This window comes from Mauremys mutica, chromosome 3, assembly GCF_020497125.1.
Source record: "Mauremys mutica isolate MM-2020 ecotype Southern chromosome 3, ASM2049712v1, whole genome shotgun sequence".
Lineage (NCBI taxonomy): Eukaryota > Metazoa > Chordata > Testudines > Geoemydidae > Mauremys > Mauremys mutica.
The window spans coordinates 165908993-165933273 of NC_059074.1; the positions used below are offsets into that span (position 1 = coordinate 165908993).

Here is a 24281-nt window from a genome sequence, read left to right on the forward strand (position 1 = left end):
ACTCCACAATGCTAGTCCAGAATGTTTTTAAAAAATATTAAAAAAAGATTTATTTCTCAAGCACTTTTATTCATTTAGTATTGGAAGCCATTATAATAATTAGATCATCCTTTAATAAACTGACTTAACATTTAAAGAGGAACTGTCTGTTTCATTAATTTAACATTTGTGGTACCCTGCACTGCATGTTGACAGAATTTAAAACATTACGGTTAATCATATTTATCTTTTTATTCCTTCTGACGCAACATTAGTAAATCATCTCTGGAGAAATCTAGGCTTGTTTCAACAATATTATTATTTATTGTGAAAGAACTGTAGGACAGAGGGCAGAGTTAAGGTCTCTTTATTTAAAAGAACTTTGACTCACATATGAATGTGATAAATTGTTAAAAAAATGGGGAGATTACTTATTTGTGCCTGGAGCAGAGCGAGACTCACCCCTGCAGTGCCTGCTGCTGGTCTTCCAGGGAATTAGCGTATCCAGCTTCAGAGTGCCCTCTGCAGGCCGGTGTCCTGCTTGCCGCTGGGCACAAGTCCCTCCTGGACCCCAGTGCCCCTTTCAGGACAGGGTGCTGTCCCTGGCAGTACCCCCACAGATCTGGGTTTCCCCTCCCCAGGGAATCCCCACCCTCTATCCCCACCTCGCCTCAGACTATGGCTCCTGCCAGTCTCGATCTAGCCCCTGTTCGCTAGGGCGGACTGCAGTGTAAATGCCACTCATCACCAACAAAGGATGAGTTTGAACCTGCTGCCTCTGCCTACCCTTGGGCTGCCCTCTGCAACCCTAGTACCTTCTTTGGTCTTTAACAAGGCCTGCAGCCTGGGGGGTTTCTAGGCTGGAGCTCCCCAGGCCTTCCCCCAGCCCTGCTCCGGTCTTAGTACCCTCTCAGCTTCCAGGCAGCCAGGCCCTTCCCTCTCTACCACTAGAGAGAGACTGTCTGAGCTCTGGGCCCACAGCCTTTTACAAGGCCAGCTGTGGCCTGATTGGGGCGTGGCCCCAGCTGAGGCTGCTTCCCCAATCAGCCTAGGTTTTTCTCTTCCCAGAGCAGCCCTCTCCTGGGGCTGTTTTAATCCCTTCGGGCAGGCGCAGGGTGACTACCCCACTACAATGCCCCATTCTATCCCGACGTCCTTGTTCTGTGATAAATCTCCAAGTGAAGAAGGCAATGGGAGACTACCCTCAGGTAAGGACTGAATAAAAACTGAGAAGGATATTTGAGCAGGATCAGGCCTTTAATGATTTAGAAGAATATCAAATCGAAAATTTGCAGTAGCAAATTGTCTGATACTGAAACAATGGAGATCACCTTCACCTTTGTACCCTCCTGCTGTAGAAAATGGTACAAATGCAATAAGGCTGCAGTTCAACAATGCAGTTTACCGCATGCTAACGTCCCTTTGGCTTCACATACACAGGACATATTTTGGCACCTTTTCTAAAATAATTTAATGGTGGGAGTCACCAGATGGCAGTCACACATAGCATTATGTGTGCTTTTTCTTAGTGAGCAGCATACAGTCTATGAAGGAATGTTATACTGTCACTTTGGTTTTGTGAAGTATTTTCTTCGGGGAAGCTATGGCAAGCAGCATGAGTTTGCTCTCTGCCTTAATCTCTTTTACTACAGTCAGTTATCAGAGTAGAAGTTACTACCTGGGAAACTCAACATTGGTGGGTTTTGGATTGAGATTTCTGAAAGAGGGGTTTACCTGCATGCCTGTTATGATCACCTCTGTTCAACTGGAGTATGCAGAGTAAATGAACAAGTTGTACTAAGAATATATACAGACTCCTCATCTTTGATTTCAGATCCATCAGAAAATCAACCTACAAGGCCTGATTTTTATTTAACAGTGTGTGTGTCTGTATAATTTCTATCCAGTTTCTCTGTATTTTTCTCAGTTTTATATTAACTTTACTGTCTCACTATCCCCTGTATGTCTCCCGCAATTGCACCTGTACCAAGCATCTGCTTTAATTTTTCTGAAGTATAACAAAAATAATTTGTGAAATAAAAATGCAACACTTTGCTATATTTTGCATCAGTGCACGGTTCTTTTAGCAACATTTTAATGGCAGACACTGTAAATTTAATAGAAGAAAAATCAGCTATTCTTAAAGAAGGTAAACAAAAGGCAATACCCTACCCAGGGAATTCTTTCTATTGATTATAAAACACAGCAACTACAAGAAGGTGAAAGTAAACATTAGAAGCGCTAAGTAAAAATTACAGAACTCGAGATGCACTTTGCTAGGTTCCACCTCTAATAATGCACAAATATAACAAGACATTGACAATGTCATTCACAAAAAAGAGGAGGCAGACTCACCCTGAATGTTTAGAATGAAACACAACAGAAGAGACTAAAGACCATCTAAAAGAAAATCAAAAGTATATAACTGAAGCAGTTATTGCTGTAGGAGAGGATCATTCTCCAAGGAAAAAGGGCCTGAATTTGCATGTTGGTGAGCGCCTCCAGCAAGATGCTAAGCACATCCAACCCATGGATTTCAATGGCAATTTAGAGTGCTTTGTCCCTGGCAGGATTTGGTTCCTTCTGCAAAAGAGATAGTGACAAAAGCAATTCCTTATAAAGCCTTGTTCCCTGTAACATTATTCATTAGAGTTATGCTGTCTTGTATCACACACTTCTACTTCTAATGTAGGGGTTTGTTTGACAAATTTAGGGAGGCATATTATGGTGTGGTTTCAAATTAGCCACATGGTATTCCTAGTACTAGGAATGTACAAAGTTTGAAAGAGAAGTGGGTTTGATAACACACATTTAAGCAGATACAACATAGGATCTATAACTTTTTCGGATGTTTTCTATTAATCATGCAAGGTTGGATACACGGGGAGTGTGGACCTTTTTTCCCAGGAATACAGAAATACAGTATTTGAGACATGTAATATTAATGGTGAACACAGTAGCAGTTCATCTTGCACATACTCCACCACCAAAGCACATTTTAAACACTTTAGTAAACACTTTCAGCTTCTTAAAACACAGGATAGTTTCCCAATAGACTGTATTAGCTCTGGGCTGTTGTGTGAATACCTACAGGATGTAATGTTCCTGGTCTGGTATCAGAGGCAGCTCACATCACATAAACCAGAAGATCCCAAACAGCTCTTTATTGCTGTTTATATAGAGCTCACTCTGTCTGTACTATACAGAGTCCCAGCTGGATGCACTTCCTAGTATCTAACTACCAGTTCTTGTAAAGACCCAGTTCACCACTCCAGACTCAATTCACCACCACTTTAAACAGAAGTAGAGGGAACCTCCAGGAACTTCTGAATTAGCTCATACCCAAGCTACCCAGACTATGCTCGTCCCTGGCTAGGAATGCCTACTTTTTTAGCAGTGTACTAGACAGCTGTGGGGCTACTCTGTGCAGGGCCGCCCGGGGGGGGGCGGGGGCAAGTGGGGCAATTTACCCCAGGCCCAGCAGGGGCCCCCACGAGAGTTTTTCGGGGCCCCTGGAGCGGGGTCCTTCACTCGCTCCGGGGGCCCCGGAAAACTCTCGCGGGGCCCGGCCCCCGGAGCTGCTTCGCTCCCGGTCTTCGCTGGCGGGGGGTCCTTCCTCTCCGGGATAGAAGGACCCCCCCCGCCGCCACCGCCGAATTACTGCCGAAGTGGGACCCGCCGCCGGAGTGCAGCCGGATCTTCAGCAGTAATTCGGCGGCGGCGGGGGTCCTTCCGTTCTGGGACCCGCCGCCGAAGTGCCCCGAAGACCCGCGGTGGGGGCTGCATGTTGGCGGCGTGTCCCGCTTCGGCGGTAATTCGGCAGCGGGGGGTCCCCGCCGTGGGTCTTTGGGGTACTTTGGCGGCGGGTCCCGGAACGGAAGGACCCCCCGCCGCCGACTTACCGCCAAAGCGGGGGCCCCCCGCCGCTGAAGACCCCAGGCCCCCGGAATCCTCTGGGCGGCCCTGACTCTGCGGAGCAAGAGGAATCCCATTCCGAGTGGGCTTTCTGGCACCAGGTGGCCACCACTATAATTGAAGCTACAGAGAAAAGGTGAGAAGCAGCAAGAGAGAGATGAAAGAGGGAAAAAGCATGGCCTTTATCAACTTCCTTTGATATCAAGCAGAGTTGTGCATGGATTTGTCCCTATAAAAACAGAAAAATAAGATCAGAAGACAAATACAATAAGGAGCACATGAAAGTAAGGGGCAAATTTAACTTCACAGGCAGCTTCTGACCCTTCTTCTTTGTCACTTTTCATTAATAGCACCTGGAATGGTAGCATCTGGTAGGTTTAGCTGGCAGATATTTAGAAATATCTTTCTTTTTTAAGACCTAGCAGCATTAATTCTACATTTTGACTCAGTTTAGAGCTGTGTACATCATCCATACTGCTCTGTGCAGCTGCATTCATTACTGGCATTTCTTTACAACCAGTACTAGTCTCATAATTTTCTAACAGCATTTTCAAGCATCTTAAATAGTAATTAAAACTCCCCAATTGCACTGGCCTTTTTCAGCTAATTAGCTAGCTCCTGTTTCTCAAGTAGCAGTACTCACCCCCTCTGCAACACAGTAACGCTATAACATGCCTTTCTGTAGTACATGGTCTGTGGCTCAGCTAAAACTTGTAATCTCTTATGCAGTATCCAAATGAGAGAACTTGTACATGCTGGGGAGCCTGTTCATCAGGGTTTAACCTGCATGTGGTGGCAGGACAGATGAGCTAATTGCCAGGTAGAGCAGCCAAACAGCTTCTCAAGCATGCAGCCCAGCCATTGCATCTTGGTGGGCTTTGGCAGGAAGCACAGTCAAGAACCTGTTAAGGCAGAGACACTTTAAAGACCCTTTAAGGTAAGGCACTTTGCAGGCAAAACACTTCAGAGTGCATTCATTAACAAAGAATACAGCCCCCTGCAAGTAAGAGCAAAGAATAAATAGGTGTATGCTATCACTTCTGATGGCCAAGAACCTGCTGCCTGCACATTACGGAAGTTATTACACCTCTACCTCGATATAACGCTGTCCTTGGGAGCCAAAAAATCTTACCGCGTTATAGGTGAAACCGCGTTATATCGGACTTGCTTTGATCTGCCGGAGTGCGAAGCCCTGCCTCACCCCCCCCCCCCCCCCCGGAGCACTGCTTTACCGTGTTATATCTGAATTCGTGTTATATCGGGTTGCGTTATATCGGGGTAGAGGTGTATTTTAAATTCCTTAAAGACAGTATTTGGATGGTTAAGAGTCATCTCAATTTCAATTGCCTAAAAGTTTTCTTATTACATCCTTTGCACGCTCCCTGTGATGTTTCAATACTTACTGGTACCTAGATTATTTATTGATTGATTGTACTGTAGAAGCACCTAGAAACCACAAGTGAGATCAGGGCCTCCTTGTGCCAGGCACTGCCTAGTGAGACACAGTCCCTGACCTGACGATCTTACAATTTAAACAGCCAAGACTGGCAGAGGGTGGGAGAAAGGATGTAGATGCCAGGGTGACTAGTGCACGGAAATATGGATGTAAATAACTGCTTTGCCATCCCTTCCACTGAAGGGCAGAGTGTCTCTCTCTCTCTCTCTCTGGCACAATGATTATTTTTAAATTATTTATCCATAGAGGAATAGTTAATATGCCAAAGAGAGACTCTGTAGTCCAGGGTTTAGGGCACCCACTTGGTGGGGGGGGGAGTAGGCGACCAGGGTCCAGTCACTCCTCAAACAAGAGACTGAGGGAGCCCCACATTAGCCTCTTCTGTAGCTCAGTGGTTATAGTAGCTTCCTGAGAGGTGGGAGACCCCTGTTCACATCCTTTCTCCTCCTCCAGCTGGAAGGGTAGACATGAACCTGGGTCTCCCATATCCTAGACAAGTACCCAAACCATGGGGCTAAACATAAGGTATGTGTCACTCCTCCAGCCAGCTTTCAATCAGCACCTGACCTTGTAGGCAGCCTCTGAGCACATTTGCTGGATCAGCCTCACGACTTAAGCAGCTGAATGCTTATCTTCCCCCAGTCTGTGAATTGCTCTGGGGCGTAGGCGAGAGATAGGCAGCCAGATGCCTAGGAGGCCAGTGTGCATACTCAGAGGCAGAAACATAGGTGCCTATGGAGCTTTTACACTGAAAACTTAGGTGCCAAATAAGTTTAGGTGCATACAGAGTTGAGAGAGAGTTTTGTGGATTGCAGTGGAGGCAAAACTGGGACTTAGGTGATTAAGCATCTTCTGTGGATCTAGGCCTACCTGTTGGTCCAATGACTCACCAGGGGATTTAAGGAAGGAGGGCTCAGTGAGGTAAGAGAAAAGACTTCTAGGGAACTGCTTTGTTTTTGTGTAGCTCAGGAGTTTCTATGTTTGAACAATAAATTGGGCCCTGAGGCAAGGACTGGAGATGGACTTGGGCATGGCACTGGTTCTTTCCTGAGATGGTAAGTGTGACGGTCCCATCTCGTATTATCCAGACCGGTGATCTGCTAGGTCACTCCAATCCTTAACTCTCAGAGCCAGCCTTACCCTGCCCTGCTGTGAGAACCCCCCTCCTGGGCTGTTCACACACAGCCTCTGGCATGTAAGCTGCTCCTTGGATTGTGCAACCAAATGACGCTAGCCAATATCTCCAGTCCCAGACACAACCCACTGGACTCTGCAAGCTTATATAAGTTCATCAATTTAACGAAATTGATATGTACCAGGCTTGTTATCCCAAGAGTAGCCTCTGACACACTTCAAACCAAACGCACTGCTTCTGATAGAATAAACAAATTTATCAACTATAAAGGTAGATTTTAAGTGATTATAAGTCAAAGCATAACAAGTTAGATTTGGTCAAATGAAATGAAAGCAAAATGCATTCTGGGCTGATCTTAACACTTTCGATGTCTTTACAAACTTAGGGCATGTCTTGCAAAGTTACAGCACCAGCAGGTACAGCGCCACTCAGAGCACCGAAGAAAAACTGCTGTTGCGTGTTCACATTGACAACTGCCTGCGCAATGGCATGTTCACACTTGCAGCACTTGCGGTACTATTCGGAGTGGTGCTCTCTGGGCAGCTACCTCACAGAGCACCTCTTTCTCTTTTGCCGCTAAGACTTGTGGGAAGGCGGGAGGGTGGGGAATCCTGGGTCCTGTCCCAATCCCCTGTGATGCATTGCTTCACATCCCAGCAATCCCTGTGTTTCCATCCGCATTTGGTGCCATCTTTCAACGGTTTGTGTACTGTGCGCCCTGCCCTGCCTGTTTCTGGCTGCAGGAATGGATGCCGAGCTGTTAACAAAAATGCTGTTTGCACTGACCAATATGTCATGAGCGGCGGTGGAGTTATTCCTTAAACTACAAAGGCAAGAGGAGTGCAACATTGATCTTGTAGCTATAACACAAGAATGCTTGAGGCATTCATGGAGGTGCTGACCACAGTGAAACACCGCGTTTGGGCTCGGGAAACAAGCACTGAGAGGTGGGATCACATCAAGATGCACGTCTGGGATGACGAGCAGTGGCTGCAGAACTTTCGTATGAGGAAAGCCACATTCATGGGACTGTGTGATGAGCTCGTACCATCCCTGTGGTGCAAGGACACGAGAATGAGAGCTGCCCTGATGCTGGCGAAGTGTGTGGTGATTGCACTGTGGAAGCTGGCTACTCCAGACTGCTACTGATCGATCGCTAACCAGTTCAGAGTGGGAGAGTCGACCAATGGAGTTGTGTTGATGCAAGTGTGCATGAATTGCATCCTACTCCGAAAGACCACAATTCTGGGCAACGTACGTGAGATTGTGGATGGCTTTGCACAAATGGGCTTCCCTAACTGCAGAGGGGTAATAGATGGCATGCACATTCCAATTCTGGCACCAGACTACCTAGCCACTGAGCACATTAATCACAAGGGCTATTTCTCAATGTTTCTTCAGATGCTTGTGGATCTCTGTGGGCGTTTCACAGACAATAATGGCTGGTCCAGAAAGGTGCATGCCACACACATCTTTTGGCCTGTTCAAGAAGCTGCAAGCGGGGACTTTCTTCCCAGACCAGAAGATCACTGTAGGGGAAGTCGAAATGCCCACTGTGATCCTGGGAGACCTCGCTTACCCCTTAATGCCGTGGCTGAAGAAGCCATACACAGGACAACTTGACAGCAGCAAGGAGCAGTTCAACAAGAGGCTGAGCAAGTGCAGAATGACTGTGGAGTGTGCATTTGGCTGTTTAAAAGCCTGCTGGCGATGCCTGTATGGGGAGCTGGACATGACCAATGAAAATATTCCTATGCTTATAGCCGCATGCTGTACACGCCATAATATTTGTGAAGAGAAGGGTGAAAGCTTCACTCAGGGCTGGACCACAGAGGCTCAGTGCCTGGAGGCTGAGTTTGAACAGCCAGAGACCAGGGCTATTAGAGGAGCACAGCGCGGGGCCATAAGGATCAGGGATGCTTTGAGGCAGCAAGTTGAAGCTGAAAGCCACTAATATTTGTTGCTATGCTTGGGAATGCAGTGCTTGTAACGCTAAGAGGTGATTAGTGCACAATATGCAAGAAGGGACCTTAACATAACTGTATATTGTTTTGCAGTGCTCTTTTTGCTTTCACTTAACTGAATAAAGATTGCTTTCAAACAAACACAATTCTTTTATTGAAAGACAACAACCAGAAGAGAGAGTCAAACAAAAAAAAATCATCGGCAGGAAGTGGGATGGGGGAATGGAAGGTCTCAAGAACAGGAGGGGTCCTGGGAGAGCTACAGATTTGTGTATGTCCAGGGATCATACCCAACCTTCTCCTTTGGAGTACGATGCAGCGGATGCTGTACTTCAGCAGGGCCAAACTGCAGATGGATAGGTGTTGAATGCAGTGGGCACTGGGAGTCCACACTGCTGGACTGTGAGGAGGGAGGAGTTGAATGCTGCAGGGAGCCAGGAGGTTGATAAGAGTGTGTTGGCAGGGGGCATGACAGGGGGACACATGGGAAAGAGCTGCTCAGTTTGAAGAGCTAGTATCGCCCGGAGTGTGTCTGCCTGGCGCTCCATAACGTTTAAGAGCCGCTCTGTGGCTTCTTTTTGGTGTGCCGTGTTCTCCTTTCATTCCCTCTTCTTGCTGTCTCCTTCAATTCCTTTTTCTTGGTGGCGGAGTGTATCATAACCTCATGCATAAAGTCCTCCTTAGTTTTTCTTGGACGCTTTTTAATTCTTCGCAGCTGTTCTGCCACCGATAAGGGAGGCTGGCCTCCCAAGGTTATCTCTGTGAAGTTTAAATGCAACATTTTATAGAAGCAGTATTGTTTGCAACCCAGACAACACTGTTTCAGTGCTTTAAAACACAGCCAATACTCACACCTGACACTAATTTGCTGACCCCAGGCAAGCACACATAAGCCACAAGACCCCCCCAAATGATAAGTAGCCGCAGGGGCAGGGTAAATCACTGTTCCCAGACCCTGCTGTACACTGGGCACGTGGCTCTTGGGCACTTGGGAAGAGCCAGCATTGTAGGGGGGGCCTGATAATCATTTCCACAGGAGGTGATATCATTATGGAAGATATCTCACTGCTGAGGGTGAGCAGGGAATCAAGGGAGGGTCTTCTCCAAGTCTGCGGCTTCCACTCTGGCCCCTATGTGGCTAGCCTGTGTGCAGCTATGGTCCCCCTCTCTCCCCACCCCATCCCACCCACAATGGAAGAGAACAAAGCAGCTCTGCCGAGGAACCTGTGGGAGTGAATTGCCCAGTATCTCCGGAAGAGTCTCCTGGAGATCTCTGAGGGAGATTCACGTGAAGTGAGGGCATGTATCAACAGCCTGTTCTGTCGTCAAAGTAGGCATGAAGTAGGACAAGTCTACTTTCTGCAACCCTCCTGCCCCCAACAATTTGCTTCAGCAATTCCTAAAAATCAGATCCACTTAGCAGGGGCCGCCTCTCCTGTTTGCGCTTCCCCTAAATCCGACTGCTGTGACTGGCTAGGCGCCTCTGGGGTAGAAAAGAGCTCCTGATTGCATGCATCTCTGGCCTCCGAGTCATCCTCTGCCTCTGGTTCCCCCTCCCCGTCTTCATCCCAGATTGCCTCCTCCTGGCTCGATCCACTCTTGACTGGCAACAAAGCCAACGAAGAATCCACAGAGGACTTCACAGTGGAGGTGGGGTCACCACCGAGTATCACATTCCGCTCTTTGTAGAACCGGCAGCCCGTGGGCTGCCTCCCACGCCTTGTAATAGACATTCTGCAGCTCCTTCACTTTGACCCTGCACTGCAATGTGTCCTGGTCATGGCCCTTTTCTATCATGCATCTAGAAATCTGTCCACAGGTATCATAATTCCTATGGCTGGCGCGCAGCTGTGACCACACTGCCTCCTCTCTCCAAATGCTGATGCAGACCAGCAGCTCAGCATTGCTCCAAGCTGGGGGTCACCTGGTGCGTGGAGCAGGCATGTCCACCTGGAAAGATGTGCTGAGACCACTGCACACATCACCGAGCAAACAGGAAGGGGACTTTCAAATTTGCAAAGGAATGTTTGGGGTGGGGCTGACAGTTGGTCATCTGAGGGCAGGGCAGTAGAGTTCAAACCGATGGCCAGAGATGTGAGAACAGATATTGTGGGACATCTCCTGGAGGCCAATCACAGCACTGTAATCACCATGATGTCTACACTGGCACCGGAGTGCTGTAGCCATGGCGCAGAGCACTGCCTCTCAGTGAGGTGGGATTTTTTTTTAGAGCGCTGCATCTGTGCAGTTTCTGTGCACTAAGTGGCTTGGCAGTGTGTGCACCTCAAGTGTTACAGTGCTCAAAGCTGCTTTACTGCGCACAAACTTGTCAGTGTAGATGGGGCCTAGATGCTTGCCACCACAGGCTGGCTGGTTGCCTTTCAGCCAGGCTCTCCCCTTTGATCAGTGTTTCAGTCGCTTGGTGGTGATGTCTGTAGATGTAGGTGGAAGAGAGAGCGAGAGAGCATGGCAAACGTCTCTCACTTTTATCACGTCCTTTCTTCCCTCTTGGCTTTGCCCCACCCCACCCCTTCAGAGTCAAGTGAGCATTACCACATCACAGTTCCAAAGTGACCAAAGGAAGGAGGGTGACTCCCTCGAGAGTCTAACAGATTCTTTTGTTGCTGCCTAGACCAGCACCCTTTGTTCCTGTGAGGTTCGGCTGGGTTCATCCCATCCACTCCCTGATGAAGTGTGAATTGCCCCTCTGCTTCTGGAGAGTTTTTGTCTGGGCTTGCTTTAAGCCATGAGGATACATTTTCAGCCTCATAACTATATACATGAAATTATAACCTATAACATCACTATAACCAGGGCTTTGGAGCGGAGCTTGGAGCTGGAGTGCGGAGCAGTAGGTTTTTGCCCAGAGCGGAGCAATTCAAAAATGTGATTGCTCCAAATCCGACTATAACATCACTGTAACAATTACTATATCATCATTATAACAACCATGCTCAGTGCATAATGAGCCTTCCGAAGACACCCAACATGACAAACTTTGCATTGGATACCACCCACTTATTTTATAAAGAACATGGGGGTGCTGGGTGTTCCCCTGAGGTACAGAGTGCCATAGTAAGATGGCCCACCAACTTCTGAGAACTTTTTGCTCTGCTCTGCCAGTGAAAGGGAGTTTCATTTGGGTATAACTTACACTGGGAATTAGTTTTGTCTTCTAGCGATTTAGCACCAGTTTCAGACATCAGCATAGCTGCACCAGTGCAATCCCTTGCTGTAGGAAAGGCAAAGATGTAGTTTACCTTTGGTGCAGTTTATCCCTGCTTGCAACCAGTATAAGTTCTATAGGTGTAGCTTGGTTCATCCTCAACATGGGTTGGTTTTGATGCAACAACATCAGTGGCTGAAACTGGGGGTCATTCCCATGAAATAAAAGTCAAAACAAATCCACTTAGCACCAGCTAAATGCAATAGCAGATATCAATATTCTTTACTGATATGTTTCTTCTGATGCCTAGATACCATTGTGCTAGTATAAATGTTCTTGCTGAACTTAATGATATTTACTGGAGAACAACAAAGTAGAAGATTAAAAAGGAAATAAAATCCCAAAAGTTTGAAGGATGTGGAGAAAGGATGCTTAATATGAGGATTACTCATTACTGTTCTCTACTATTTTCTGTGACTTTACATAGATCTGTACTCTCTCCACTTCTTTCTTCCCAGTTCAGCACTGGTATGGTAAGACATATACTTCTCCTTCTTATACCACAATATTAGAATAACAGTGTCAATGAGATCAAAAAGAAAAAAATGAAATGGGACAAGTAACCCATTTTTAAGATGTTTGGTTTTATTCGGTAAGGAGTTATCAAACTTCTCTGTTTCTGATTAAGGCTGAGATACAATCTATTGTTCTTTGCAGAGGTGTTCAATAAGGGTCCTGAATTACAAAATGTATTTTCATAGATCATTCTATTTTTTATATTCTATCATTTATTATTATTACTCTATTATTGCTACTTTTCCATGTTTAAACCAGGGGACTGTAAATCAAATTGATGTATCGGTGTAGTACATTAAAGGTGACAATCTTGAACATAGCATCCTCTCCGGATACAGCAGACCACATTTGAAATCTGCTGGTTCATGGCAGTTAGGAAGGAGCAAGTCATATAGGGTCTTCTGGAAGCAACAGAAGCATAGAAAGAAATAACAGGTACATGGTTGCAGGGGAGAAGAAGATGACAGCATTTTTTTTTAAATTAATGCTGCTTCAATGGCATGCTTTGCATTTGTCCAGGCTGCCATGAAGCTTACTACAGTACATTAATCATGATCCTTATCCACTGTACCACTTGGTCCTCTAGTGCTCTGTATGAATGGCTTTTTTCTAATAGATATTGGTGCTGGATAATTGACTTAAGGTATCACAAAGTAAAAGCAATGTCTGCTACCATGTAGCCCTACAGGATCTGTTCTGCCAGAGAAAAGGGAACATAAAGCCAGTGAATTTGGCTGGCTCAGAATTCTCATGAGTAGGGGAATCTCTGGGGAGCACAAAGCCAACATAGCAACTCTAGCTATCCACTCGTACAGGCGCCAGCTTGGGATGGGTAGGTGGGGGGGAGGGACGTGGCCAGAGCATCTCCATGCCAGAGCAGTCCACTGGAGCTAGTCCCAGGCACAATTTGGAGAATCAGGAAGCTGTGAAGGGAGTGAAAAGCCCCTTTGTGAGCATTTCTTGGCCAGACCCAAGAATTGGACTTCATAACTTTAAACACTATGAAGTTTTGGCCCCGCTCCCTTTGGTGACATATGCTGACAATGAAACAATAGGAACATATGCGAATTGCCATACTGTATCTGACCCTAGGAGCTATCTAGTCTAGTATCCTGTCTCCAACAATGGCCAGTAATTCAGAGGAAGGTGTAAGAAACCTGAAGTAGGCAGAGATGTAGGATAATCTGCCGCCCCCCCATGTTAGATTTCATCCTCATTCTCTCTAGATTGACTTAAATCCTGAAGAATGAGGTTTTATATTCTTTGCAAACTTTTTGTTATAATTAATTATGAAACAGTGCATACAGGTATATTGGTCTTTTGCCTAAATATCAGGGATACAATAAAAAGGAAGTCATCCTAATAATACGTCAGTATATTTTTGTACAATCAATTATTAACAATTACTTCAGTAGTTGTCTTGAAAACACTTCAGTTGCCTTAAATAGCTAAGTAACATTACCTTGGCATTAGCAATATTCCCCAAGTGTTCCTTTTAGTAACTACTGTACCGGGAATGCTTCAAATAGCTGATACTACATTAGCTAATTATCTAATGCACAACTGGGAAGTTTTAAGGAGAGTCGCTGATATCTAAATTACTAGGAAAAAATTAAAGACAATTTATAGTTAATCTAAAGTTACATGGTCAAGAAATGGGAGTGGAACCGCAGCAGAACAGATATCAATTAGAATCTCTGTTTTATCTAATTGAACTTGTCTAAACAGATACTATGGGGGAAATCATGATATAGAGCAGTGGTTCAAACTTTTTTTTTTTTGGAGACCACTTGAAAATTGCTGAGGGTCTCGGCGGACCACTTAATGATCTTTCCAAATGCTGTTTGTACCATTCGCTAACTATTGTAAAGCACTTTGGATAAAAGCGCTATATAAAAAAACCTTAATAAACTTTTTTTGGTCTACAAATAAAAGCACACAACTCATATTTATTATCAGTAATCTTACCTTTCGAATGTGATGGATGGATGTGCTCTCTCTCCTGCAGCATAGCAGCCCCCAAATTGGGGCTGGGAAGCAGGGGAGTCTCTCCCCCACCACAGCAGCCACAGAGCTGAGGCTGGGAAGGAGGGCTGTCTCTCCCCGGCAGCCTCAGCCCTGGAGATGGGGAAAGTCACCTCTTTTTCTGGCCACCGCAGCCCTGCATGTCCCAAATTCCTCCCACCTACCCCCTATTCCCTCCCAGGCCACCACCTCATCTTACATGTGTGTCTTGTCCTGGGTCCAGACACCTAATTAGTGGAGCCACACAGGCGTGGCTCCACTAATTAGGTGGGTAGGCCCTTCATTCTCTCCTGTGCGGCCACCCAGATGCACACCTTAGAGGGAGCAGACCACAGTTTGAGAACTTCTGATGCAGAGCCTCATCCTCTAGTCATTTAGCACAGAAATTATGATGATTTTAATTAGAATTCATTCCATGTGCAGCATGATGGGGCCAAACAGCAGTGAACGGCTCTTAGACACTATAAGATCTTTGGGGCAAGGACTGTCCGTTCTGTGTTTGCAAAGCACCCTGCACAATAGGGTTCTGGTTTGACTGGGGCTCCTAGGCGCTGCAGTAACACAAATAAATAATTACAATGTGTTGAAAGAATGACTGGCACTAATGTCTAGCAGCCCCATTGTGAATTATCAGTGTAAACTCCTACTGAAATTAACTAAACAGGAGTTGAGGGGACTCAGCAACTCAAGAGAGATGCTCAGCAACTCACCGAATGAGACTCTTGGTAAATCTCCACTAGGCACCTATCTGCCTCTTTAGGCACCTAAATACTTTTGAAAATCTGGCCTTAGGTGAACAAATATGATTAAATAATGCAAGTTGTGGTATCACTTCATTTATTTTGACAGGTGCAGTTTAGTTTTACAGTAATTATTAAAGGATTTCTCATAGTATATTAGCAAAAAAGACTACCGTATTTTTGTTTAAAAAGTCATATTAGTAATACGAAACATCACTCTGCTATTAAAAATGACCTGAGAGTTGGGGTAAGACCACCACATTATTTGTGAGAATTATCAAATAGGCAGTTTAGCAAAGTGGTAATTAGTTAAGTTCTACTGTATTGAGATGGCTAACAAAACTTATTTCCCTGAGAGTGTTGGCCTCTTCTTTTTGTTGGCTTTTACTTCTTGGCAACTGAGAAAAAGTACATTAAAATCTGGTATAATTACAGCAATTTAAATCTGCTGCATCAAGAGACTGTCTTATCAGGAATATAGGAGCATACAAGAACAGACCAACGGTCCACCTAATCCAGAATCTTGTCTGCAATGATGGCCAGTTACTTCAGAAGAAGTTGAAGTTATGGAATAATTTATCCATAGGTATAGTGTCTTCCTTATCTCTCTTTAATTGTAATTGGTTTATGCCTTGGAGTATGAGGGTTTATATCTCTTCTACAACTCTTCAGAGTGAAATCCTGGCATAATGAAGTAAATGGCAAAACTCCTATTGACTTCAGTAGAGCCAGGATTTCACTCTTAGTTATTTGTTTTTCAATCATCGCTATTGCAAATCAAGGTGAAATCCTGGCCACACTGATAAGAATTTTGCTATTTGCTTCAGCGGGGCCAGGATTTCACTTTCAGTGCACAAATCTCCAATTACAGTTGATAGGAGTCCTGCACAAGAAGGTTTTGCAGACATGTGTATGTAGAGCAATGGTTCCCAAACTGGGGTTTGTGAACCCCTGGGGGTTCATGAAATGTTACAGGCGGTTCTCAGGAAAAAAATCCGTAATGGCTGACAGAGCTGTTCATAGGGGCCCCGGGGCCACAGGGGGCCAGCAGCCCAGAGCCCCTGGACTTCCAAGAGCTAAGCAGATCAAAGCAAGCATATCTATCACACTGAGGAGATTTAAACTCTGAGGGCTTGGCTACACTTACAAATTTGCAGCACTGCAGCAGACTCTTTATAGGAAAGGGCGGTGGATATTTTTTGTTATTATTAAAATTAAATAGGCAGCTAGTATTGTTCTTCATAATAATCTAAAAACCAAGTTTAACTTTTGTTGTAACGTGCGTTGTTTGCCTGGACTGCTCAAGATCTGAACACTTGTGTATGAGGAACTCTGAGTTGGCTTCTTAAATACCTTCATGCTGTTTCAAATCTGATAGTCCTTGATGAAACATAGGAGCTTTGTCTTATAACACGCTTATTCAAAGTGATACAAGCTACGAAAGTGAGATCTTGGAAGAGTGGTGTTGTTTTCATAATGTAATAAAAATACTGTAATGATAAATAAGCATGTCATAAAAACAAATGTTTCTATTTCCAAGATCACTACTTTTATAATTTATACTCAAGTAAATGAGAAAATCCCTGGAAATATTCATTTTTAGGAGGGGGTTCACGAGACTCGATATTTTAGTGAAAGGGATTCACAGGTTGTTAAAGTTTGGGAAACACTGATGTAGAGCCATCTCCTCAGTGTAAATCTGTGTGGTTCCACTGACTTCATTGGAGCTATGCTGCTTTACACCAGCTGAGGTTCTGGGCCATTAATTTGCAATCCTGGAAATCAACTGCAAACAATGGAAGGTTTATGCTAAACTACGAAATGGTCACAGTTCATTAGATTTTATCTTCTTCTTTAACTTTCTACCAATTAAATTTTGGATTTGCCATCTGTTTTTCTTTCATAGCTCTAGAGGTCTTGAGGTTCCATCACAAGCTACTCAAAATCTCATGCAGTGGAAGTTCATTTCTGGGATGCTAATTGCTGTTTTAACATTAGATACAGAATAATCATGGCAGTATTTAGCCCTGAAAGCAAAATGTTTGGAGCTTTCAATTATGGGCCCAATCCTACAAGGTCCAGATTTGTTTTCCTGTGAAAAATTTTGCACTGACATTTTTTCTTCAAAATACCTTGGGTTTTAGTTGTAAAACCTAACATTTATTGTCGTTTAGCAACTGAATGTTTTTTTTATTTGAGAGTGGGATGAGGCATGGCTCCACCTTCAATTATCCCTTCTGAGGCCACTGCCAGCAGCACTGGCCAACTACCCTATCTCCTCCTTCCCCTTGCCCTTATCCCCAGCACAAACAGATGAAATAGTGTTGCTGTTTGCACAGGTAGAAGGAACTTTGTGTTGTCCTTTTCAGTTCATCCATGACAGAGCAGCCATGTTTAGTCTCAATGTTTAGGCCTGGATTTGAACATCTCCAGAGTTCAGGAGTGTTCAGATGAGGTGCTTTAATTTGTTCCTTTGTAGAGATAAGATGGGAAACTCAGATATGGTTCCAAACATGTTTGACTTTGATTTGGGCTGATTCTATTCCATTTGGGTCTGACTATGTTTGTAGGCCCATCTATATTATAGTAGAATCCCTTTTCAAGTGAAATCTCTCTGCTCTAGATCCAGTGCTTCAATGTGCTATCTTTCAGGTGTCCTGCTGTCTTGTGAAATCCAGAGTTAGGCACCCTCGCTCCCTATACAACACATGGGGAGAGGTAGGCACCTAAGAATGGAATGCCCAAAAGCACAAAACCTGAGTAGATATCCATCTAACCCTGCCAAAAGGAAACACCAAGGAGAGGGATGTGGCCTAAGAGCCACTCCACAAAGAGTTAGGTGCCCAACAGGAGGTGCCTCCCTCTACTGAAGATTCACAGCCATGAACCCTCTCCTGGATTTACAAGCCTAAGCCAGGTCAGTCCCTTCTCACAAGACAAATGAGGTACTGTCCCCTTTTCTCAATAGCCCAGGGGTTAGAGCACTCAGACTATGGAAGACCCTAGTTCAAATCCATCCTCTGTCTCATATGGAGTAGGGACTTGAAAAATGAGCTCCTATGTCCCAGGTGAATAATCAACCCACCAGCCTATAGGGTATGCTGATGTACAGTACTCTTAATCTTTCCTGTTGAAAGCTGTTCTACTTTTTTATAAAATAGTTAACTATGCATTGGAGCAGGGACTTGAACCCAGGCCTTCCCCCTCAACCTCTCCAACCACCAGTCTATAAAATCATTTTCACAGATGCTCACTGGCCCTATGACAATTTAATTAGTTATACACAGTGGAACAGATCCAACTGAAGAGATTGCCTAAGCAAGAGCAAGACCAACCACAGTGCTGGGGTTAGGGCATTCCCACAGGAGATGGGAAACCTAGGTTCACATCCCTGCTTGACATCAGGAAGAGGAATGGTTTGAAGGTAGATCTACCACACCCTAGGTCAGTATTAACCACTGTGCTATTGAAGGGGGTGCCACAACATCCTTCTCTGGGTGTGTGTTTTTTTGGGGGGGGAGACTCCAATCCAGAATGTGCCCTGAGAACACCTAGGGGATGGATTTGAGAGGTGAGAGAGGCAGGGGGATTCTAGATTCTAGTTCGATTCTTACTAGGGCTTACCTGTGAGCTGGGCATTCAGAAGCAGGATGGAGCCAGCAGTGTGTATGCCCACCAGGAGAAATACATGCACTAGGGGGCCTTTACTGGTATAAATGTAGGCGACTAGGGAATTAAGGCACCTTTAAGATTCGGTGGCACCAGAGCATGGGTTTTGAGGATCTAAATTTTGGATGCAGATGTTTAAAATGGCAGTTAGGCACCTAAATCCCTCTGGGGGTCCAGCTCTGGCTCTTTCTCACCCCTTATATTTTGCAGCTCAATTGATGTACTAATCTGAAGGCCACCATCCAACCTACAGGAAAGCAGAAAGCCCCCAAACTAAACAACCACCTGTGGGGAGGAGCCTTTTTTGTTTTGTTTTTGTGTGCAGTGAATTTCAGCTGCTGAAAAACCGGAGGCGCTTTGGGCAGAGTCAGAAACCCCTCGCCCCAGGGGAGCGGCTCCTAGGTCGACCCTGCCCCTACAGATCCCACTAGGCGTTGAAGCTCGACTGACTGAACACGGCGCCCAGTCAGAGCAGCGAGAACCCCGCGGGGGACTCAAATCCCAGCCCCTCCCCCCGGTCTTTCTCTCTCCCCCTTTATAGTTATAGCGAGGCCGCCTCCCTCTGCGCCCGCCCGTGCCCGGCAGGGCAGCCGGCGCCCTGGTTACCTGCGGGAGCCGCGCCGGCTGCTGCCATGGCTCAGTCTCCCTGCCCCGGGGAGCGCCGGGGCGTCCCTTCACCCCCGGCCGGGCGGGCGGGCGGAGGAATGTGCCGAGGCCTTGGGAAGGGCCAGTCAGCCGCGTGATTATCCCCATAACAACGGGAGCCAGGGGCCGGTCGCCCGGGGAGCAGTGAGCGGCTCTGGGCAAGCGGGACCCGCCTGGAAACCAAGCGGGAGCGGGCCAGCCGGGGCGCGCCTCTCCCGCCGCCCTGGGAGCTGCCAGGCCCTCCCGGGCCAGGAGGGGGCTGCACCTCCCGCTCGCTGCCGTTTCAGGACAGGGCTGGCCTGTGGTTCCCCCCTCCCCCAGTAAATGCCTCAGGGAAATCATCGCTTCTTCCTCGTGTGGGGTGGGGTGCAGGATATGGCTTCCGTGCCACCTGAATTTCTGTGCAAAACTGGTGCAAAAGATGGCAGTGACCTCGCCCCTCTCTGGGGCAACAGGTGGAGACGAGGGCATGGTCCTCACCAGGGCCGACTCCGGGGTTTTTGCCACCCCAAGCAGTGGAAAAAAAACACTGTTGCCATCAGCTCTACCACCGCCACTTTAGAATTTGGCAGCTGGGCCTTTGCTCCAAAAGGAAGTGAGGGACCCGTCCGAAGAGCCAGGCATGCTGCCCCTCTCTGTTGGCTGTCCCAAGCACCTGCTTGCTGGGCTGGTGCCTGGAGTTGGCCCTGGTCCTCACTAGAATTTCCAGGTAAAGCTGATGCAGAAATACAACTGGGGTTTTGCAGACCTGTCCCACAAACCTCTCTGTCCCCAGAGAAGTTCAGGGCTGCCCAAGGTGGGGCACTGTACCTCGCGCCCCATGTTAGACAGGGTTTCCCTACTGAGTGGCATTATGACTTGGCGGCGCACAGGGGCACAGCACCCAATCTCAGCCACATGAAATGTTGCGAGGTCTGACAATAAGTCAGTGGCATCACCAAAAATGTTGGTGTAAAATGGATGCAGAAGATGTCACTGGCACCTCCAGAATTTCCATGCACATCTCCAATTTATAGGATTATTTTTCCTGCTATGAGATTCACATCCCCTCAGAGCATCTAATAAATAATACCATATTTTATTTCAACGCAGTAGTGTTCAGAGGGTATTTTAAAAGCTTTTTACATTGTCTATTTATAGATTGTTCTTTTCTATTTTTAGACTTGAATCTGGTATATCTACAGCAAAGGTTAGAAAAATATGTCTGGGTGTGTCTGGTTAACAAGAAATCAATTTTTATTTATAGAGCACTTCTTGTGTGAAGGAGGACTCCAAGTGCTGTTAAAAATGTGATAAGTACAGCCTGAGTGATAAAAAGTGTCAGTCCACCAGCAGATTAAAAATTTAGAACTCCACAGTGGCTTTAAAACTGCTAATAGAAATAATGTTCTTGACATCCAGGGCTATAGCTTCAGTGAATTATAGACAAAGTCTTAGTGCCAAAGGTTTAATGTGACAAGAGGATAAAATAACCAGGAACTGCACATTTAGACACAAGGCAATCATCTATTTAAACACTTTCTAACAGGCATCTTTTTCAAATAGTTATGACAAATACACCCCAGAAATATAAGGTTGGGGATGGAATTGGAGGGGAGGGAAATGATTACAGCCTACCAGAAAGAAAAGAATAGCAGAAAAAATGATAATGACTATACTGGCAGAATAATACATCAGTGATTTATAGTAAATCATATGTGAGCCATCAACTAACAATCATAATCCGCTGTTTACCTGTCAATAGCTGGTCTTCCAAATGAGTTTAGAAACAGGCTTTATTGTAGGAGCTCATTAGTGATAATCATTTTGAGGGCATGACCTTACTAAAGGTATAGTCTCCTCTTGTTTAGTAGATTAAATTCTCATTTATGATGATGGGAGTTGTAGACATAAAATTGAGGCAGCAGCTAGCCCTTCGGGGGAATATGCTCCATCATCAGAGTCCAGTGTATGCATCTCAGAAAAGTGATTGAAGCATAAGCCAGGATTGTTGTGAATTGAGACATTCCAGGAGGACCTGCTGGGGTCTGCTCTACTCCTAAAGCATGCTTATCCAGACCCCTATATCTCCTGCCTTTCAGATTATGTAGCTCCAAAGGTAAGTGTTCGTAACTCTAGATAATCATATGGGAACTGGAAAATCCCCAATGGGAGAAGTAAGTACAGAAAACAATGTTAGCTAAAATTGCCCAGCTATCATGTATAGGTAAGATGTGTAGCATATGTGACTGCATACACCTCCCCACCTTGAGTCATCAGCAGACATTAAACCTTGGAACGACAAGGCACAGCCCTTAACCACCTGACTGAAAGAAGTAGCTCTATTTGCTGTTAGTAAGATCAGATGCTTAGCCTCAGGGATCTAGCCACTACCAGGGAACACAGCACAATTAGTTAGTGAGTTACACTTGCTATTTGGCAGGGGATTTGGGTGTACACCCTGTGCATGACAAGTAATGCTTGTTGTTACCTGGGTGCATTCAAAACCACTGAAATATATATAAATATGCACCAATGAAGTGTATAAATTGCAGAGCAGAAGTTATTGCAGGGCAAGATTAACTTATGAGTTTTCTGTAGAAAGTTCAATAGTATTCTAGTATCCCATATTGCAGTTACCCTGACTCCTTTCCAGTTCCCGCACCCTCATTTCAGACTTTGGCTGAGATGGCCCAAGCAGTGTGTCTGTGATAAATCACAGGTGTTGTGGTTTGGTTTTGCCCTGTTGTTTTGCACGAAAATGTTCCCTGCTCTTCTAGCAGCAATTTATAATCTGTATCAGTCATGGGAACATGGCTCACTAGGAAGAGGGCTGGATACCTGCATTTGGCAAAAGGGCCAAATTCTACCTTTTGGTAGTAAACATGGAGAGAGAGAGAGAGTTTATCTTGGGGCTTATTGTGCTATAGCCATGGGAAACACCCACTTTTCTCCTTCTGTGATCAAGGAGCAAGTCTCAGTGAGACTTTCATTCAAATGTTTTTGCCTTTTGTTTCAAGGATCATTGAAAAAACTTCTCCCAACTCCATTTTCCATGTTTTCATAGTGTGTATTATGTCCCTCTCTGGTGGCTGGTCTACATAGAGAATAAGAGCCTATGATTTCTGCCTGTTAAAGGAGCTATTTTTTTAGTTGAAGTGGTAGAAGTATGTGCTACAGAGATGATGGTTCTATGTTCCAGCCCTGTTGGTGACCTATCCTAGAGGTTGTTACAGCTACTTCCAGCAAAAAATTGTGATCTGTTGTTTATAGCCAACTTTTGGTTTTGAGATATTTAAATTGTTACCAAATACATTTAATGAGGGAGGCCGTGTGGTTTTGTGGACAGAGTGCTAGTGTGAGAGTCGGGAGACTTGTGTTCTGTTCCCAGTTCTGTCACTGGCCTGCTCTGTGACCTTATGCAAGTCACTTCATCTCTTCCTGCCTCCGTGTTCTCATCTATAAAATGGAGATAATGATACTGACCTCTAGTAAATCACTTTAAGAGCCGCTCCTCCAGCACTTGCTGAAGATGAAACAAGGCGGCCAGCGTTTGTCTGTTCCCAATATTATAACGAATACTTAAATAGTCTGGTGTCTGCAACTAACTTTGGAAGGGAGGAATCTGATCCTGGAAAGATCTCAGTTTATGTACAGCATCAGTCACCTGAATAGTGAGCACTACAGAGAGAATAGTGAGCACTGTAGAACATTGGCACTTGCAGAAGTCAAATAGTATTCATGCAGCTTTTCCTTATTTAAAAAAAACAAAACTTGGTGGTTTAGCTGTATGACAAACACTTTGTAGTTTAGACCACAAATTTATTCTGTCTAGAACAGAGACACCCTTGAACCTTAACCTAGGAAACTTCTGAAAGAAAATGAGCATACATGAGATAGTTTTGAATAGAAGAAAACCGAGAAGCACTAAATATTACTACAAGAGTTTCTTTTCAAAGACGTGGAAACCAGGAGTGGCTCCAGGCACCAGTGCAGCAAGCGTGTGCCTGGGGTGGCAAGCCGCCAGGGGCAGCCTGCCAGTCACTGTGAGGGCGGCATGCCTGCAGGAGGTCCGCCGGCCCCGTGGATTTGGCGGCACTTCGGAATCGGCATGACCAGCAGACCGCCCGCAGGCGTGCCGCCAAAAGCTGCCTGACTGCTGTGCTTGGGGCGGCAAAAACCATAGAGCCGCCCCTGATGGAAACTGTGCTGATTCATCCTAAGTAGGAGAGTATTGAAAACTTGAGTGCTTTATTCACTAGATTTAATAAGAATAACTGCACAAAGGGAAGGTAGAACTCTGCTCCTAGTGGTGGTAGCTTCTCTGATTCTATATTCAGTAGAACCTGCCTAGCAGAAAATTATTTAGCAGTATCTGTGTATGTGTATTTTAAACTAATAGTGAGCTGGAAATGTTGAGTGATATGGGACCATATTTGCTGTTCTTTTCAAGTGAGGTTTCAGTTTTAAAATCAGTGGTACAATGTCATCCCTGGTCTTTAAAAACAGGTTTTAATTTCAGTGCATGTTAGTGTAAGATTTTGGGGTTATCCTGTTAAGAAAAATTTCCTGCAGGAACTGATCATGTTTAATTAATATATTGATTTACTAGGTAACATAACTTATAAAAATAGAAACAACTAATATGTATGTATAACCATACAGAATTTATATCAGGAGAAGTTCCATGCTAGCTTTGGGAAATCTTGTGTTTTAATATCTTCCAGTAACTTCACTTAAAATCTAAGCACATTTCAAATTGAAAAGATGTTTTCCCTTAACTAAAAGCCTACACATTCAACAAGAGATCCAATCATTAAGTTAGGTTCTTATTAGCTTGCACATCATCACAGGTGATAAAGTTTCTGCAAGTTATGCTTTAACCTGGCCAGTTGATCTTCACACATGTAACTGACTAGCCTTGGAATTATCACACCTGACATAGTTTTTTCAATAATAGAAAACAGAGATGAAGCTCAATCTTCCTGAGTTGTTTTGGTTCTGCAGGAATAAGAAGTAATAAAAAAGTGTT

General features: G+C 45.1%; 2 protein-coding genes across 4 annotated transcripts in view; one reads left to right on the forward strand and one right to left on the reverse strand.

Annotated features, from left to right (window-relative positions):
- The window catches only part of LOC123366418 (spermatogenesis-associated protein 7-like), a 108763-nt gene extending 89443 nt beyond the window's left edge, over nucleotides 1–19320 (reverse strand). For all 3 annotated transcript variants that reach the window (XM_045009862.1, XM_045009861.1, XM_045009860.1), the window contains exon 1: nucleotides 19232–19320. In XM_045009862.1, the coding sequence (XP_044865797.1) occupies nucleotides 19232–19259 (28 nt within the window). In that variant the 5' untranslated portion in view covers nucleotides 19260–19320. The remainder of the gene's footprint in view (nucleotides 1–19231) is intronic.
- The window catches only part of KCNK2 (potassium two pore domain channel subfamily K member 2), a 231127-nt gene continuing 226077 nt past the window's right edge, over nucleotides 19232–24281 (forward strand). Inside the window, exon 1 of the mRNA XM_045009863.1 lies at nucleotides 19232–19979. The gene's annotated coding sequence lies outside the window, so the exon portion shown is untranslated. The remainder of the gene's footprint in view (nucleotides 19980–24281) is intronic.